Below are 19,408 nucleotides of genomic sequence, written 5' to 3' on the forward strand. Positions count from 1 at the left end.
TTATTCTAGGTTATTAAATTTGGTGTTATATACTTTTTCATAGTATTCTTGCATGATCCTTTGTATTTCTGCGGTATCTGTCATAATTTCCCCTCTTTCATCCCTGATTTTGTTTATTTATGTTCTTTCTCTTTTTTCTTTAGTGATTCTAACCAGGGGTTTGTCAATATTATTAACCTTCTCAAAGAACCAGCTCTTTGTTGCATTTATTTTTTTGATTTTTTTGTTTGTTTTCAATTTCATTATTTTTTGTTCTGATTTTGATTATTTCTTTCCTTCTGCTGACTTTAGGCTTCAATTGTTCTTCCTTTTCTAGTTTTATAATATGACGTGTTAAGTTGTTTATTTGGGCTTCTTCTTGTTTTTAGAGATAGGCTTGTAATACGAACTTTCTTCTTATGACCACTTTTGCCAAGTTCCAAAAGTTTTGATACGTTGTACTATCATTATCATTCGTTTCTATGTATCTCTTGATCTCTCTTTTTTAAATTTCTTCTTTGACCCAGTTATTCTTCAGTAGCATGTTGTTTAATCTCCAAGTATTTGTGGTTCTTCCTGATTTCCTTTTGCAGTTGATCTCTAGTTTCAATGCATTATGATCAGAGAATGTGGTTGGTATTATTTCAACCCTCTCATATTTGTTGAGGCTCTCTCTGTGTTTCAGTATGTGGTCAATCCTTGAGAATGTTCCATGTGCATTAGAGAAGAATGTATAATCATCTGCTTTTGGAATAGAAGGCTCTGTAAATGTCAATTATGTCCAGTTGGTCTAATGTGTCATTTAAGGATGTTATTTCCTTATTGATTTTCTGTTTGGATGATCTGTCCATATCTGACAGTGGGGTATTTAATTCCTCTACTATGATAGTGTTTTGGTCGGTTTCTCCCTTTGGTTCTGTTAGTAATCACTTTACATATTTCGGGCCTCCCTGATTGGGAGCATAGATATTAATGTGTTATATCTTCTTGGTGCATGGTTCCCTTTATCATTATGAAATCTTTCTATACTTTTTTTATTTTGAAGTCTATTTCGTCCAATATTAAAACTACTACTCCCATTTTCTCTGAATGCCATTTGTTTGAAATAACATTTTCCACCTTTTTACTTTGATTCTATATTTGCCTTTGGAGCTAAAATGTGTCTCCTGGAGGCAGCATACGGTTGGGTTTTGTTTTTTGATCCAATCTGCAACTCTGTGCCTTTTTATTGGTGAGTTTAGTCCATTTACATTTAGGGTGATTATTGAAATATGAGGTCTTCTTATAGCCATTTTATCTTCTGCTTTCTGGTAGCTCGGTGTTTCCATTGCTTCCTTGTCCTTGTGTTTCTGTTTTTATTTTGGTTGGCTTTTGTGGGTTTTCCCTCTGGTCCTTCTTGTTTTAATTTATATACTTCAGTTCTAAATCTTTGGCATGTGGTTACCATTACAAAAACGAAAAAGAGTTATATATTTATACAGTCATCCATTTTCTTCTGAGCGTGACTTATCTCCATATCCTTTTGCGAATTTGGATCTTTGAATCCTCCACTTTTCTGATATGGTTGTCTCAGTTTGTCCCTGTATATGCTGAACATTCATTACCATCTTGCTATAGCAATTCTCTTCTTATTGTTTAAGCTTATAATGCCCTGTTCTTAATAAGGGTTGCACTCCTTTGCTTCTATCAGCCGGCTAGTGTCCTTACTCCTAATTATATATACATTTTTTTGTCATTTTGTTTTAGGTGAGCTGAGACCTTTCAATATTTCCTGTATACAGGCCTCGTAGTGGAGAATTCCTTCAATTTTTGTACATCTGCAAAGGTCTTAATTTCTCCTTCATATCTAAAGGAGAGCTTAGCTGGATACATTATTCTAGACTGGTAGTGCCTTTCACTTAATAGTTTAAATATTTGATTCCATTCCTTTCTGAGAAGTCCTACAATAATCTAATGGGTTTTCCTTTATAAGTTACCATTTTCTTCTCCCTGGTTGCCCTGAGAATTCTTTGTCATTGATTTTTGATAACTTTAATACAATGTGTCTTGGTGAAGGCCTTTTTGGGTTGAGATAATTGGGTGTTCTGTTGACTTCTTGAATTCCAAGCTCAAGCTCATTCCTCAGATTTGGGAAATTCTCATCAACTATTTGTCTGAAAATGCTTTCTAGTCCCTGCTCCTTTCCTCTCTTTTGGTAATGCCCATTATTCTTATGTTTCCTCTCCTGTCGGTATCAGCTAGTTCTTGAATTTCTCTTTCATTATTTTTCTTTCTTCATTTTCTCTCTTCTTCCTTCTGATTTATTTCTAGATTTCAGTCTTCGATATCACTGATCCTTTTCTCCATTTGGTCGCCTCTATTTCCCAAGCTTGCAATTTCATTTTTCATCTCTTTCAGTGTGTTTTTCATCTCCAGAAGTTCTAATGCTTTTTTTTTTTTGAGAGTTTCAGTCTCCTTGCTAAAGAACTCATTCTGCTCATTTAGTTGTTTTTTTCAATTCCTGAAGTTGTTGATATGAATTGTTTTGGATCTCATTGAGTTTTTTCAGAAGTACCATCCCGAATTCTCTGTCATTTAAGTCACATATTTCTATATCGCTAAACATTTTCTGGACATTTTTCTCTTTCTTTCTGAGCTTCCTTGTCACCTTGGTTGTTTATGGTGTTTAATGGACTATTTCTCCTCCTGGGCATTAATGGAAATGTATTCTGCTTTTTCTTGCCAGAAAGATTTATTTTATCAAGGTCTCTCTAGCCTGTTGCAAAGAAAGTACTTTTCTTTTGGTTTCCAGTAGGTGGTGTCTAAGCCTCTTTGATTCCTGCTTTATAGACAGCCTTAATAATGCCTTTTATTTCCTAATAGATGTTTAATCACACTCGCTACCCTCAGTCTCAGTCCCCGTCAGTGTTAGCAACAGTATCGGTAGCATTTGCTCAGATCCCCTGGGGCTCCATGGTGTTTAATCTCAGAGGATATGGGGGGAGGCGCTCTTGGGGTTAGGAGGTAACAGATGTGGCTCAGCCTAATTTTTGCAACTGCGGCTGGTAAAAATCAACTGTTGTTTCTCTGTCTTCCCCGCTTCTCTGCCATCCTCACTTGTCTGCTTTCTGCCTTGATGACTGGGCCCTGCCTCTGGCCCTGTGGAGCTCCCAGCTTTCCCAGGCAGGGCTATTCAAGGAACTCACTGTACCTCATCCCCTTCCCCTCCTCCTGCAGGGAGCTCCAGTGGCTACAAGAGGCAGCTTCTTTTTTTTCCAGTCCACCACCCGACACATGGGGTTCTGACCTGTGGTAGCTCTTATGTGCAGGTCCCACGCTCAGACATGCTGGTGTGCAGTTTGGGTGTTTTTTGTTGAGTTTTAGATATTCAGCTTATTGTTGCTTCAAGGGGAGAGATATGGGGACATCTCTCACTCCACCATGTTTCTGACATCACTCTATGTTTTTCTTTAACACATTTTTTTTCTCTACATCGCTGAGATTATTATCTGATTTTACCCATCAGTGTAATAATTTGGAAATTTCTTTTTAGGGTTTCTGATATTGAAATGTATTTGCATCCTAGAGATAAACCATATTTGATCATGTTGTGTTATTTTTAAGTTCACCTTTGCATTCAATTAGCTCTAATTTTTGGTGGATTTTTTCATCTACATTGTCTCATAAACAGAGATGGGAGTGCTAACTACATGTAATTTTCTGTCCTCCTTATAACCATTTGGAAAGCTTCTGAGAGGAACGGCAGTTCAGGATCCACGTTAATGATTCAGAATTCTCCTGAGCACTTTAGCCACTCCAGAGACTGCTTATGTGTCCCTTTGCTTACCTCATTTAAATGGAACTATTGTTGCACATTATGCCCTGAACTCAATGATGAGATCTCTCGATAGAGTGGGAAGACATTAGAGATGTGGTGATTCCCCTTCCTGCCTTGTCCTTGATGTTACTGAGCTCTTTGACTTCATGACAAGATGCTTGTAGTCTCCACTCTGCCCATTCTGCAGCCAATATACCTGCAGCAGTTTCTCTCTGAATGGCGGGATATTTTTACTGATTCTGACACGCTAATATGATCTTTTTTCTCTACCAGATGAGAAAATGTTGGTAAAATTATTAGAAGGAGGAAAAGAGAAGACAGGATTTGAACTAAGGAGATAACCTGGCATATATTGGTAGTGAAATTGGTTTCAACCCCTTTATAAATTTGGTTTTTTAAATTCAACTAATTTTGTCCAAACGATCTGATTCTTAGAGCTAAATCTTGTAATAGATCTAGCCAAGGTTTTTTTCCACAATGTATCTACCTTAGCAAACCACAATTACAATGCTGAATTCCCTGTGAGGAAGAATCATGGTCCTTACGTGATGGAGATGTAAACATGGCTTCCACAGAGTCAGTATTGACCCTTTGGCTGGAGATTCTTATGCTTCTGTGAACTGGGCTTGAAAGAGAATAATGGGTATGGAGGGTAAGGAATACATGATTTGGAGGAAAAAAGACCTTGGAATCAGAAGATAAATTTAGTATTTTCTCTTGGTTCCTATAGATTTCCTCAATATCATCTTCCTAAAAGAAATATCAGCTTAGACAACGCATGGCTCTATGACCCTATTAGTCTATTCCACATCCAGTAATATATGTCATTTTTGGAGAAGTGAACTTACAACTGGAGAAAAGGTAGAATAACATGAGAAAAAGATTGACAGAGGCATGATTTTTTTTTTTTTTTTACAGAAGCTTCCTGACCCTGAAGAACAGATCACCTGGGGGAGCATTTTCTCTTCCACATTTGCTTGGGAGAATAACATGCTTTGAAAAACAAATTGGAAGAGGTCAGGGGTATAACTTTCTAATGTTGTACTCTTAGGGTCAGTGGGAGCTCTTGCCATCTGACAGGACACATGTCACACTCATCTCTTTTATTCACTTCTCTGTCTCCTGATATTTTGGTTAAGGTCAAATCAGCTCAAAAAACACCTGTAGGACACTTATTCTGTGCCAGGATTTATCTTATTTGCTGTGAATAAAGATGAGTCAGATGTGGTTACTGCTCTTGAAATATCTTACGGTCACAGAGAAAGAAAATAATTTCAATATAGTTTGTTAAGAGCTATGATGGAGGTAAGTACATCATGCTGTAAGTACACTTATGTATCTGGGGTATACGAGATGTTTGTGAATGTGTATACTTGTGTGTGTCTATGTCTATGTATGTTGGAGATAGGTGGAAGTGCAGAATGTGTAAGAAGGCATAGAAATCAGCAATATCCTCTAGCTGCTCTTCATTAAGTTAGCTACAGATTGTAGGCATCACTTAGAACTTTGTGACAGTGTTTAGTTTTATCCTCTATATCTCTTTTCAGTAAAACTGAGAAACATTGTTTGCTTACCATTTAATTTTCCCTGAGATCTAGACACCTGATTGATACTGTTGTACTAATTTCTACTCTGGGAAGGGTATGAACTGAGGCAGAAGTAAGTCCAAATGACCCGAGCCAAACCATAAGTGGAGACTCTAAGAACCAACCAGGTAGTGCCTTCCACTAGATGGATGGTAATTCCAAAAGTATCTATCTTAAAATAGCTTGAGTTCTCAAATTTTATTTTTATGTCAGCTATTTAACAATAGACTATATTTACCATTAGAAGCAATTCTATATCAGTTTGGCTTAATTGTTAGATCAAACAGACTCACTTGGTCCAGTACATTTATTCATTAAACCAACGTTTGCTATGGTTCTATGGTGTTCTAGGGCACACACTGACACTGGGGATAAAACATGACTATAGTTTGGTCTCTCCTATCTGAGAGTCTTTGGCTTCAGGAGCTGGGTATTCCCTCTGTGTCTCCATTACCAAGGAAGTACTTGGTCAATAACATTTGATCAACAAATAAAGTTATCGAATATTCAAAGTGTGATGAATGTTCAATGAAAATGATGCTAACTCCATGTAGTGGGCATATCTCTGAATAGAGGGACTATGCTGAGCAAAAACCAGTGGAACATAAAAACCAGTGTGTCCTAGTTCTGTGGCAAGGAAAGTAACTGGAAAGGGAGCCATAAATGATCATCAAGCAGAGATGTGATTGTTCATATTAATGTTTCATTTATTCATTTATTATTTCAATGATGAATTGAAATCTTTCATCATTTTGACTCATGGACTAATCCAAATGCCTAAGACTCTGTTATCAGATTACACAGAGTATAATTGTGTCTTTTTGAGAAAACTGGGAATTCCTTTAGCCCAGGAGTTCTTAGAATTAAGGGCTTTCTTCAATTTCGATGTAAATGTTACTTTTTAATTTTTCCTTTACTCTAACTGAAATTTAAAATTTCCTTCTTGTTTGAAGTAGATAACAAACCCAAACCAACATTATCAGTATCCATGACTTTATCACCAATAAAAATCGGAGGTATTTTTATACCATATTGCAATTGTTTAAGATATCTCAAAATATAATATAAGCTCATCATTTTGAAATTAAAGTGGTTCTTAGACTTTCAACAACATTTTAAAATTTAATGTGTTGAAGGAGCACATGTATTATTATTATATCACATATTTGTTTTCTAAAATCATTTCAATAACTGTATTTTGATATAATTGATTTCCTCGGAAATTCCATACATTCTATTTGATGTTTGTATGTATGCACATGTTTATGTATGTATATGTGTATGTATGCATTTGAAATATTTAAAACATTATTTTAAAGCACCTTTACCAGACAGATAAAGAGTCGAAAGCCTAAGCCTTGCACAGGGCCTTAAACTTTAGACTTTAAATTTATTTTCTCTCTTTTTGGAACAGCTCCATGATATTTTAGTATTGCTCCCAAATTCCTGCAAATCTCTCTAAGGATGTTGGCAGGCTTTTAAAACAACTCTACTAAATTATGTGACCAAATTGTTTTAATTTAATTTAATTAATTATAATTTCTTGAACAAAGTTCTATGCTGCGTCTAATAAAGTACATAAAAGTGAAAAATACATAGACACAGTTTTCAAAGGAGTTTGTGAAATCTGGGGGGAGTAGACAGATAATGCCAGCAGAGAGAGATGATGAGCTGGAAGTGGCAGATTAGTGCTGTTTAGTCTGAACATAGAAAACGAGTGAAGTTGGTGGCTTACAATGAAAATTCTGTTGTGAGGATGTGTCTGGTACTTTGGAAGTTTACCGATCGTTAAGAATGATCTCTGGGAACTGCAGCTGAAGCTGGGGATAGGATTTCCAAAGAGATTATGGCACTATCCAGAGTTGCCCCTTGGTTTCCCAGCTCCTTCAAAACAGGTTTTCTCTAAGAAAAAGTCAGTTTTGCGGGGTACTTGGGCTCTTTTTGAATTCTTATACCCCAGAGATTATCTTTTCAGGGTGGCAACAATAGGTACAGCTCTTTGTCTAAAGAAATAAATACATTTACATCATCATGAGATGAGACGGTGTGGCAAGAGCAGCATAAAGCTAAAGGTTTTAGTAGATAAAAGGTGAAATCAAATGGCATGATTTATAGATGAATTCAACCTATTGTTTTGTTATTAGAATAAAGAAGATATTCAGAATAAAGAAGATGATTTTTTGATCTACTCTACACTTGCCAGATGGCACTAAAAGTGAATGCCATCTTATAAAGTATTAAGTTTTGCAACATTGAAAATGTTTCAACTAAGGTGGCACGATCATCTTCTAAAAACCTTCAAAGGGGATTCTAGAAATGGTTTGTAGTGATTGAGGGCAATTTCTAAGCCCTTCAACTTAATTATATTGTTTTATAGGTTATACATATTTATGCGTGACTTCGTACCAAACAAACAAACAAACTATGAAACAGACAAATCAGACACAGGTGACAGAATTCCTCCTCCTGGGACTTTCTGATGATCCACACACCCAGCAGCTGCTATTTATCTTATTCCTGGGTATCTATTTGGTCACTGTACTTGGGAATCTGCTTCTCATATCCCTTGTTCAGGTTGACTCCCTGCTTCACACACCCATGTATTTTTTTCTCTGCAATTTATCTCTGGCTGACCTCTGTTTCTCTACCAACATCATTCCTCAGGCCCTAGTCCATCTTCTCTCAAGGAAGAAGGTCATTCCACTTACACGTTGTACAGCTCAGCTCCTACTCTTCCTCATTTTTGGGGGTACACAGTGTGTCCTTCTGGCAGTGATGTCCTATGATCGGTATGTGGCCATCTGCAATCCTTTGCATTACCCCAGCATCATGACTTGGAGGGTGTGTGCTCGGCTGGCTGCAGGATCATGGACCAGTGGCATTCTGGTTTCTGTTGTGGACACCACCTTCACACTACGGCTACCCTACCGAGGCAGCAACAGTATTGCTCATTTCTTTTGCGAGGCCCCTGCACTGTTGACCTTGGCATCTACAGACACTTGGACTTCAGAGATGGCCATTTTCCTCATGGGAGTTATGATTCTCCTCATACCTGTTTCCTTTATTCTGCTATCCTATTGCCGCATCATAGTGACCGTGGTCAGGATGAAGTCAGCTGTGGGGAGACTCAAGGCATTCTCTACCTGTGGCTCCCACATTATGGTGGTCATCCTTTTTTATGGGTCAGCAGTTGTCACCTACATGACACCAAAGTCTTCCAAAGAACAGGAAAAACTGGTGTCTGTATTCTACACAGTGGTGACCCCCATGCTTAATCCCCTCATCTACAGCCTGAGGAACAAGGATGTGAAGAGAGCTCTGAGGAATGTAGCCACAAGAAATTTTCCATGCAGGCTCGGGATTTTCCACTGACAGTGAGAGCCTCCTGACTCTCTACTTGTAAGACTTACTGAGTAGTTCCCTAAGCAAGCCTGGAATGTGGTACAATTCTTATCCTTTGGCGTTATCCATGAGTCCATCCTCCATCCTTCACCCAGTACTTCCTTTGTTGAAGAAGAAGAAGAAGAATTCATGGAGCAATAGGAAGGAGGGTCTGCTTCCTTCTGGTTGGTCTTTTAGCACCTATGTGTTAGGAAATCCTTTGAGAAATATTCACATTTTATAAACCCTGGAACCTATAAAATATATATATTTTTATCATGCTACATACTATTATCTATCTATCCCAGATGCTACTTCAACTCCTTTATCTTTTGGTATTTCTGAATCACTTTGCATCACCAAATAATCAATAAATTAGCAAACACTACTTAATCACTTACTATGCTATGAGCTAGATGCTATATATATGTGTGCATGTACATGTATCTACATGTGTCTTTGAGGTGAGTATGATGAAGCAGAATTAATGAGCTCTGCTGTACTTCTCACACTCTTATTAGAGACATGAATATTGCACCTATCAGGACACAACTTTATAAAGGTAAAGACGGGGTTTTAGAAACCAATAAATTCTGACATCCCAGGGTAACAAGAGTGAGAAGCTGTTACCAAACCTGGGCCTGATGGATCAAGAGCAGTCAACTAGAACTTGGAGAGGGTAGCTGTATGTAGAAGGCCACCAGGGAAGAATTGTGAACTTAGGTATATAGAGGCGAAGAAGCTATGTGAATGAATATTTAAGCTCATTCTCTTCCTACCTTCTGATTTCTTGTTATTGTATTCCAAAAAAAAAAAAAAAAATCCAGGATGACCTCCTCATATGATGATTCTTAATTTAATCACATCCTCAAAGTCCTTTTAAATGTAAGGTACCATATGTACAGGTTCTGGGTCTAGAATGTGGACATCTTTGTGGGCCCATTATTCTACCGACCATACCATGATCAAGTAAAACGAATGTGAGGGAGTGATTAAAGCTTGGCTAAAATTGGAAATGATAAATTTATTATGGTGCCAATTTGCTCAGTTGTGTGATTGCCACCATGCAAGTAGAACCCTGTGATCTGTCTTTCCTTTTGCACATTCTTATGGAATTTCAGAATGTATTCCTCCCCAGGAGCCTTGCTACATGAGAGCTGAAGGACACTTTGTGTGGGAGATTGAACTGGTCCCGGTACCAACATGGCACATAGAGTCTATGGACAGGATGTGCCTATGCAGTAATGCTATTTTATGTTGTTATCAATACATTCTTCTGAATAGTTTACACAAAGCTATGGTGCCCATGTTCCAAGAGTCCAGAGTTGGACAATGTTTGCTGGACAAAATCATAAAGAGGGGCTGGTATATTGGTTGAGTGATAAGCAAGCTTAAAAGAAACAGTTGATTTCATCTAATAACAATGAGATTCCAAAAATAATTTAGTAAACAAAGAAACTTTGGGTTATTCATAGCAGTTTCCTATAATTTGTCCACTTATACTTGACTGGAGATTTCTTTCTGTCAAACAAATCTCATATCCAAGGTGAATAATTTGAGATTGAGGCAGTTGTCGGTAATGTGGAATTGTCTTTCTCCAGATGAGGCATAGGCCAGTTATAGTAGCAGAGGAAGAATTCCTCATTTGCTAGCATTTAAGTATGTGTACTTTATATTGAGTGGAGATTTTAAATATCTTTTTGTTACCTCTATTTCTCACTAGAATATAATTTCCATGAGGTAAGAGTTTTGTTTTGTTCACCAATGTGTCTTCGAGGCCTAAACAAGGTCTAACATAGGCTGATTACTGCATAAAAATTTGTTGAAATTTCAAGTTCAAATAAAAGAATGAAAGAATAAAATCAAACTCTACTATTTATTGTCATTATTTTATCTTGTAAACAAAAGGATCCTTAAAAGTTTCAGATAGAATTTTTGGACAAACAGAAGAAAGTAAAGAAGAAGATCATAAAAATGACATGGGTGAAGAAAATCAAGGAAAACTAAAACAAATAAAAAATGGCAAATTGTAATAGGCTCAGATAGGCTCCTAACCTGTGCAAACAACCAGCATCCTCGGGAACACTGGTACCATAGTCCCACAGAACACTGCACCTACTGCCGTCCTTTTTGTCACCACTATGTTCTTTTATTCAGAAATGGATCTCAGTGGAAAGTCCAAAATCCCAGTGGGTATGCTGTGGCTCCCAGAAAGAGTAGAGACCAAAAACCCATGTGAAAAATGTGTTTTTCTTTCCTTTGTCCTTGCATTCTAGCTTTTCAGTTTCTATCTAAGTCAGTCATAGTTTCTGTGGGCCCAGGGTCCTGTGGATGACCCGCCTCAGTGCAGCCTTCACTTCATTATTCCTTAAGCTGTAGATGATGGGGTTCAACATGGGAGTCACCACTGTGTAGGAGAGTGACAGCAGCTTCTTGCTCTCAGGAGAAGTGCTGGACCGGGGTCGGAAGTAAGTGAGGATGGCAGTGCTGTAGAAGAGGGAGACAACCAGGAGGTGGGAAGAACAGGTAGAGAAGGCCTTGCGTTTCCCCTCAGCCGAGGGCATCCTGAAGATTGTGGAGAGGATACGGACATAGGACCCCAGGATCAACAAGAAAGGGAAGAGGATGAATAGGACAGTGGCTGTCAGAGCCTCCAGTTCGAACAGAGAGGTATCAGCACAGACCAGTGCAATGACGGGGGGGCTGTCACAGAAGAAGTGGTTCACCCTGTTGGGGCCACAAAAAGGGAAGCTGAAAATCCATGAAGTTTGCACAGTGGCCACTGGAAACCCTGCGAACCAAGAAGCAGCAGCCAGCTGGGCACAGGCCTTGTGGCCCATGATGACTGGGTATCGCAAAGGGTCACAGATAGCCACATAGCGGTCATATGCCATTGTGGCCAGGAGGCAGCACTCAGCAGCCCCAAAGAAAAAGAAGAAATACATCTGAGTGGCACAGCCAAAGAAGGAGATGGTTGTATTTTGGATGATCAGGGTCCCCAGCATTTTGGGCACAATGACCAAGTTGAACCCTATCTCCAGGAAAGACAAGTTCCTGAGGAAGAAGTACATAGGACTTTGTAGGGCAGAGTCAGCTGTAGTGACCAGGATGATGAGGACATTGCCCATCAGAGTAATCAGGTAAATGGTCAAAAAGAGGAGAAACAGTAGAGCTTGTAGCTCAGAGGACAAGGCCGAGAAGCCCACAAGAACAAATTTGTTGACAATTGTCCAGTTTCCCCACATCATGCTTCTGCCCAGGACTTCACTGGGCATTTGCACACCATGAAGGAGAAGTCTCCATATGTTATTTAGACCTCAGTTATATTTTATTTCGATCTCTATTATACTCTTAGAAAATTAACTTCCTATGGCTTCTTTTTCCACATTTCCTGTTATAGTTTTTGAAGAAGAAACAGCTGTACTTTCAAAAATGTAAAAAACAAGTCTGACTATGGGATTCACAATTTTTTGGAAGAATATTATCCTTTTTTTCAGACTGAACAGAGGCATACTGTATATATCTATACATCTCCTGATTTTCTCTGCTTTTCTATTTTCTTTAGCGCTAATCGTGGTGCTAAAAAAAAGCTAAGCCAAGAGTTTCTGAAGAGAGGGTTCTTGAGACACAGTGAAAGATGGTGAAGTGAGTCAGGATATGTTTTCTGCAAAATAAAAGGGTGAGAAGGAGAAAAAGCAATGGAAGTGAGCCAGCAGTTACCAATGATCCCTGAGGCAGAGACCTTAATGTGTCCCAGTCTCCAGCAGTTCACACCTGAGAAGATTTCAGAATATTAGAGGAATCATCATTTCTATATTCAGACAATCACAGTTAAAGCAAGAAGACACACAATATAAAAACTGGTTTGATTCCTGGGCTAAATATTCTCTATGTGAATATATGTGATCAGACAAAGGGAAGACAGACTCAGGATAGTATCAGACCACAGAGAAAATCTAGATATGTTATGTATAAACCCTTTCATCAGTTTCTATTTGTTGACTTGTGTCTTCACTGTCAAGAATTATGAAGTGCTACATGTTAATAAACATCAACTTAAGTATGCAGGTTTAATAATGTTAAATCTTGTGAAAAAGAAACAGAAGATTTCATCATTGTATTAATAACTAAGTTTCAAAAGTGGGACTCTAAAATTCTTTCTGAGAAATACATATTACTTAATACACTTAAATAAAGGAATAAATCTAAAGCACTTAGCACAGTAACTGGTATATAAGACATAGGCAATAAATGCTAACCATTATAATTATTATGCTATAATGTTAGAGCTACCTTCCAAAATCCACTTCTCATCTAACTCACTGCCCAAACTCACTGTAGCCCTTACTTTCCCATATTTAAGAGAAAAGAATAATTTATTTAATAAATATTGTTTCCTGTGTGCCAGACACTGTTCTAGATACTAAAGATGCTAGCTATATCAGTAAGTCAAACAAACAAAAATCCCTTCCCTAATAGAAATCACCTTCTAGTAGGGAAGACAGATTATAAACAAATTATATAAATAAAATGTATAGCATATTAGATATTAATAAGAATAATGGAGAAGAATAAAGCAGTGGAGAAGGAGATAGGCACTTGGGGTGTGTGGGGGAGTATCACAGAAGGCTTCACTGAAAAGATTATATTTGAGTAAAGTCCTGAGCAAGTGCAAGAGGTGAAGTCAGTGTGGTAAAGGAAGGAGGAAGGTAAAGAGCAAACATACTGAGAAAGTGTTAAAATTTTTGATTGGATAAAGAAGCTGTGGTACATAGATACAATGGAATATTACTTAGCCATAAAAAAAGATGAAATACTGCCATCTGCCACAACATGGATGGACCTCAAGATAATCATGCTAAGTGAAATAAATCAGACAGAAAAAGCTGAGAACCGTATTATTTTACTCATATGTGGGATATAAAACTGAAAGCAACAAAGGAACAAGACAAGCAAAAACTCATAACACAGACAACAATTTAGTCATCACCAGAGGGAAAGGAGGGAGGGGAAAGGTAGATAAGGGTAAAGGGGGTCAAATTTATGGTGAAGGAAGGAGATTTAACTTTGGGTGGTGAACACACAGTCAACATACATATGACGTATTATTGAATAGTACACTTGAAACCTATATAATTTTATTAATCAGTGTCATTCCAATACATTTAATAAATTTTTTTTTGCTGAATTCTATTCATTTTAAAAACTTCAATCTGGGCATCACTTGTATGAAAGCTTTTTTCGATACCTTATCTCTATTTTAATAGTGAAAATGAACATTTACAGAACACAAAATAAATGCCGGACACTAATCTAAGCGTTTTGCATGTGTCACGTTTTTCGTCTCACAACAACCTGAAGGTAGACTATTATTTTACAGCCAAGGAACCCGAGGCACAGAGAAGTTGTGTAATTTTTCTAAGGTTAGGCAGCCAGTAAATATTGGCATTAGGACATGCATCCTGAGCAGTCTGACTCCAAATCATGGCTCTAACCATCAAGCAACACTTTGACCCACTCTCTGAAAATAAAAATGAGTCTGAGCTCACAGGTGAGGTCAAGCGGAGTGTTTGGCACTGGCAGCAGTTGGAGAGCAAAGAGAAAGACAATTTCTAGAGAGGGGCAGGAAGTTTTGAGATAATAGCAACACGAGACCTTTCAGAAAGCCACTTGCATAGTCTTTATCTTTGAATAACCAATTATTTATGTCTCTATCTTATATTCTAGACAGTATACTCCTTGAAAGGAGAAATTATGTTATTTAACTTTTTATCCCAATTCCTAACAAGGTAGACGCCCAGTAAATTGTTTTTGAATGAATGAATGAACAATGAAGAAAATGTGGAAAATAATCAGGGAAATATCTGCACAGACAGAATGTGGACACAATGAACTTCACACATAAGGAATGTAGACACAGAAGACTACATACATCAACATTATAGCCTCATACAAGACACACAGATTTAAATAGTGATGAATTCTAAATTATACCCATTAATATTCCTCTGCTCCAAGCCTTCTCCTTTTATCTACTCCATTTTAGAAAATGACAATGCCCACTGTATAACCCAAGAACTGGGATAACAATCATTTCATCCCAAACTTGTTATTTTTCCGCCTAAACACTGATTCTTCATTCCTACCACACAGCCTTTAGATTCTGGCTCTTATTTTCTCCAGCCTGGAATACCATAGGAACCTAATTCCAGTTCATTCTCTTCAAGCCATCCTTGACTTCTTGTGTGTGATCTGACAGCAACTGATTAAGTTACCTGCTTAACATTTTTCAATCACTCCTTACTGTCCCTGGAATAAGTATAAACCTTTTAACAAGGTCTTTTTCTCTGATATCTGCTTATTTTTCCAGTTTCAAATAGCCTAGACTGCTGATGCACTGGTCACATGAAAATATTTCTGTTCTGTGCACACATTATATTCTCTCACTCCTCCTTGCATTCGTGCATGTGGCTCTCCACTCTTAGAAACCTTTTCCTGTGATTATGTATAACTTTCTACTCATCTTGCAAGTCTCAACTGAAATATCATTTTCTTTGATAGGTTTTCCTGTCTTCCCTTGGCCTAATCAAGGGATTATTCTTTTACTCTCTTGTAACACTGTGTCAATCTCTATTAGAACACCTTTATAATTGTATATGTGTGCATCTATTTATGTTATCTAATTGTTAACACTACGAGTACAAATCTATTCCTTCATCATAGCACCATCTGCACTTAGTGGAGCTTGACTCCTAGTGCTTAGTAATTAGTGTAGCCTATTTTTATAGCAGTTTGATGACACTATTGGATCTTTAGTTAAACCTATAGTCAAGTAAGACTATAGGTTTGAGTGTGTGTGTGTATGTGTTATAGATGGTACATTAGGTTTCATCTTCCAAGGAATATTTATTTTGTTTAAATTTTTTGCTATGTTCTGAGAAGATATTTTTAAAACTTTGCTCTATTACAAGAGCTGTGCAGCACTCAGTATGCCAGAGATGTCCACTCCCCTCAAATACGTAATCCAAATATATCCTAGAACAGAGACAAGACTCTGGGGCACATCACTTAAGCCATATCCCAAAATGGATTGACACTAATTTTTTTAATCTCTAATTTTGGGGCAAACGGCAAAGCTATTTTTTATTATTTTTTCTATCAGTGACTATAAATCACTTCAGACATGGGTTGGGTATAAATAAGCATAGTTATATGCTATTACTGGGAACATATCTCTTTAATGTAGTAACGAAGATCTCATGAAAGGGTTCATCAAATGCCTTAGTGAAATGCAAGTAAACCATACCACTACTCACCGTTCAAGCCAAGATCTAATGTCAACTTTTTTGCAAAATCTCTTCTGACCACCACCATCCTCCAACTAAATATAATTAATTACTCTCTCCTTTGTGTTCCTCATAGCATTTTAAAATACCTGAATTATAATGGTGGTTTTCTATCATGATTATTTTTATATGTGTCCTCTCCTGCAAACTGTGCACTCCCTGAAGACACAAACCAAATGGTATCCATCATTGTATCTATATAACATTGCCTGATACCTACATAGTACCAATAAATGTTCATTGACTTACTAATTAACTTTCATATTAACGACATTAGTTAATTGGTTTAACATACTAATATCTTAAAATGTTAATGAAGTTCTTTGTCATGAGTCCACGATGGATTAATCACTACTCTTTTTTCTAAGTGTTTGTAAAAAAATCCTTTTAACAGTACTTTAAATTATCATATGGAAATAAATGTAGAATTATAAAACACTACACAAATTTAAATCATTATCATCATTATTAGTTTGATATTACTGTAATTTCTATAGTTTAAAAAAGACTCCAAATCATTTAGTAAAGCAGTGTAGGATAGATAGAAAAAAATCTAATGAAGTGTAGCTGAGACCCATAACCATTGAAACCAAAGGAAAACTACAGCACAGCACAATTTGAGAATTTCCTAATGACACACTACCAGATGACACCACTTAGACACTGGACAACATGTGACAAAAGGCTGGAGTAAAAAAGATTCTCAGGCCGAAAATTCAAAAGTTATCAAAGAGAATCTCTGAATGTCCAATAAATGAAGCTGAAGAAAATTACGTATGCTTACCAGTAGGTTTTTGACTTTTAAAGCAGAGGTGCCCTCTCCTTTTTTTTTTCTAAACCGAATCTGATAAGGAATCTCAATACTTAAACCCAGTGAGGATGAACAGGGGCAGGGGTGGGTGCTCAGAGCCCCACTTGTTTGGCTTTCCTTTTTCTCCTATAATAGTTCCTTTATGAATCTTCTTAGGACCTAGGGCTGCACAAAACACAATATGAAAGCATGATTCATGACTTTACATCTGCCTCCATTGCATAGTTGTAATTCCATATTTTTCTTCATTTACCTTGATCCTTCTCTAACCCTTCACTTTATATTTCCTTCTTTTGATCTAGACTTCCTTCTCTTTCTCTTTCATATGTTTCACTTTTCTCTTCTGTTTTTATTTTTCTATCTGTTTTCCCCTACTAAGTGGGGGAAGGTAGAGGGGAAGTTGCTGGGAAGACTTCGAAGAACTGACTTCCTGTAATCATATGAGTGCAGTTATGGTTGTAAGGATGTTATCGATGCAGTGTAATTCAGGTGCTGTTTTACTGCTGGTTTTGCAAGCACAGAGTCTTGGATAAGTGTGGTTGTGGTTGCAGCCATCAGACATGGGAAGAGAGAACCCTTAGAGGGGAGGGGAAGTTATGGAGACACTTAGTTGAGGTTGCCTGCCCAGCTACAGCTCTATCCACAGTGTCTCCTTTCAGGGATAACACTATGGAGATTCTATGTTTTGTTACAACAAGGAAGAATTGGATAACATACTTAAGAGAATTCTGTGAAACTACCACATATATGATAGTTTGAGATCATGTAGTTTTAATGGCAAGAACTTTGGAGTCACAAATTCAGAGAGTTACAATTTGGGTTATTAATTTTTTGTTTGTTTGTTCATTTGTTTGTTTTTTAGCTATGAGACATAGAGCTATTGACATAACGTTTTCTGAGTTATGGGTTTCTCAACTATAAAATGATGCTTATTATAAATGCCCTACCCATCTGACAGGGTGGTTGTGAGTGTGAAATAAGATAATATTTGTGCAAAAACTTCCAACATTCTAAAGCACAATACATTTTTATCATTGTTTTCTACCCTTTCCTATGTTCCATAATTTGTCAAGTCTTATAAAATTCCTTGTTTTTTACTGGACACCTCTGATCTCCTTTCTTGTCTCTCAAAAATGTGTCAAAGAAGACACTTATTTGGTGGTGTGGCAGTATCCCCCTTACAAAAGATTTAAGCCTGTGCCCTATCTTCTCACCCTTTACTTACCTCCTGTCAGTGAGACTTGTCTGTTTCACATTTCAGAAAAGCCCTGGTTTGCAACAGTCACTTTAGAACAGCCTAAGACTATGTCTGAATGAGTGACTCCAGGGGAATCCTTAAATTATGGCTGTGTCTGTGCAAGCCATGTCAGAAAAGCCCTGGACTATGTCTGTGTCAGTCATTCCATAGATACTCTGGGTTGTGCTAGTCTTGGTCTACATTGGTGGTGAATCCTGGGGTTGTGCCTTGTCACATTCTCGAAGAAGCTTTGTCTCAGTGCTGTGTCAGACATCCCAGGGAAATCCTAGGCTGTTGCTGGGTCAGTCCTTGTGAAGATGCTCTGAACTGTGCAGCATTAGTCATACCAGAGAAGCTCCGGGCTGGGTTTGTGTCAATCACTCTAGAGGATTCCAGGCTAGGTCTCAGGACTATTTAGGTCCCTACTGTTTACTGTAGGGAAGTGATTCCCCCAATGTTGCTTCTTTCTCAGGTGACATCACAGGTTCACTTTCTGACAGGTGTAAGTTGGAGGAGTTCTCAGGAGTGCAAAAATTCATAAAGATTCTGCAAACCCATAATTGGAGGAAGACCTGTACTGCAGCTACAAATTTTCCTGCACTTCTGAGGCTACAGAGCAAAGGGAAAAAACTCAATAGTCTGTCTTCCAAGGTTTCTACCTAAAAGAGGTTAGAGGAGTATGCCAGAATTCTTTTTATTTTAATTTAATTTTTATTTTTTCCCAGCTTCATTGAGATATAATTGACATACAACATTGTTTAAGTTTAAGGTACACAAAGTGATGATTTGATACATGCATATATGCAAAATGATTATCATGATAGGATTAGTTAACACGTCTAGCACCTCAAATAATTACCTTTTTTGTGGCAAAAACAATTAAGAGATATTCTTTTAGTATCTTTCAAGTATATAATACAATATTGTTAACTATAGTCACCATGCTATACATTAGATCCCCAGAACCTATTCATCCTATAACTGAGTTTATATCCTTTGACCAACATTTCCCCATTTCCCCCATCCTACCTAGCCACTGGCAACCATCATTCTTCTCTGTTTCTTGTTTGTTTTCTTTAATTCCACATATGAGATTATACAGTATTTGTCTTTTTCTGTCTGATTTATTTCACTTAACAAAATGTCTTCAAGGTCCATCCATGTTGTAGCAAATGGCAGGATTTCCTTTTTTTTAATGGCTAACAAATAATCCTGTGTGTGTGTGTGTGTGTGTGTGTGTGTGTGTGTGTG

General features: G+C 37.4%; 2 protein-coding genes across 2 annotated transcripts; one reads left to right on the plus strand and one right to left on the minus strand.

Annotated features, from left to right (window-relative positions):
* Positions 1–7,806: 7,806 nt before the first annotated feature.
* Positions 7,807–8,754, plus strand: LOC102881785 (olfactory receptor 2D2). The gene has a single exon (XM_006907563.1). It carries the CDS (start codon positions 7,807–7,809, stop codon positions 8,752–8,754), a length of 948 nt encoding a protein of 315 aa, XP_006907625.1.
* Positions 8,755–11,048: 2,294 nt separating this feature from the next.
* On the minus strand, positions 11,049–12,028 carry LOC102881002 (olfactory receptor 10A4). Its single transcript, XM_006907560.1, has one exon. It carries the CDS (start codon positions 12,009–12,011, stop codon positions 11,064–11,066), a length of 948 nt encoding a protein of 315 aa, XP_006907622.1. The 5' UTR covers positions 12,012–12,028; the 3' UTR covers positions 11,049–11,063.
* Between the last annotated feature and the right edge of the window lie 7,380 nt (positions 12,029–19,408).

The sequence above is a fragment of the Pteropus alecto genome, unplaced genomic scaffold (genome assembly GCF_000325575.1).
Source record: "Pteropus alecto unplaced genomic scaffold, ASM32557v1 scaffold402, whole genome shotgun sequence".
NCBI lineage: Eukaryota > Metazoa > Chordata > Mammalia > Chiroptera > Pteropodidae > Pteropus > Pteropus alecto.

Coding starts and splice junctions, on each gene's coding strand:
- LOC102881002 (XM_006907560.1), bottom strand. CDS start 12,011: ATGATGTGGGGAAACTGGACAATTGTCAACAAATTTGTTCTTGTGGGC.
- LOC102881785 (XM_006907563.1), top strand. CDS start 7,807: ATGAAACAGACAAATCAGACACAGGTGACAGAATTCCTCCTCCTGGGA.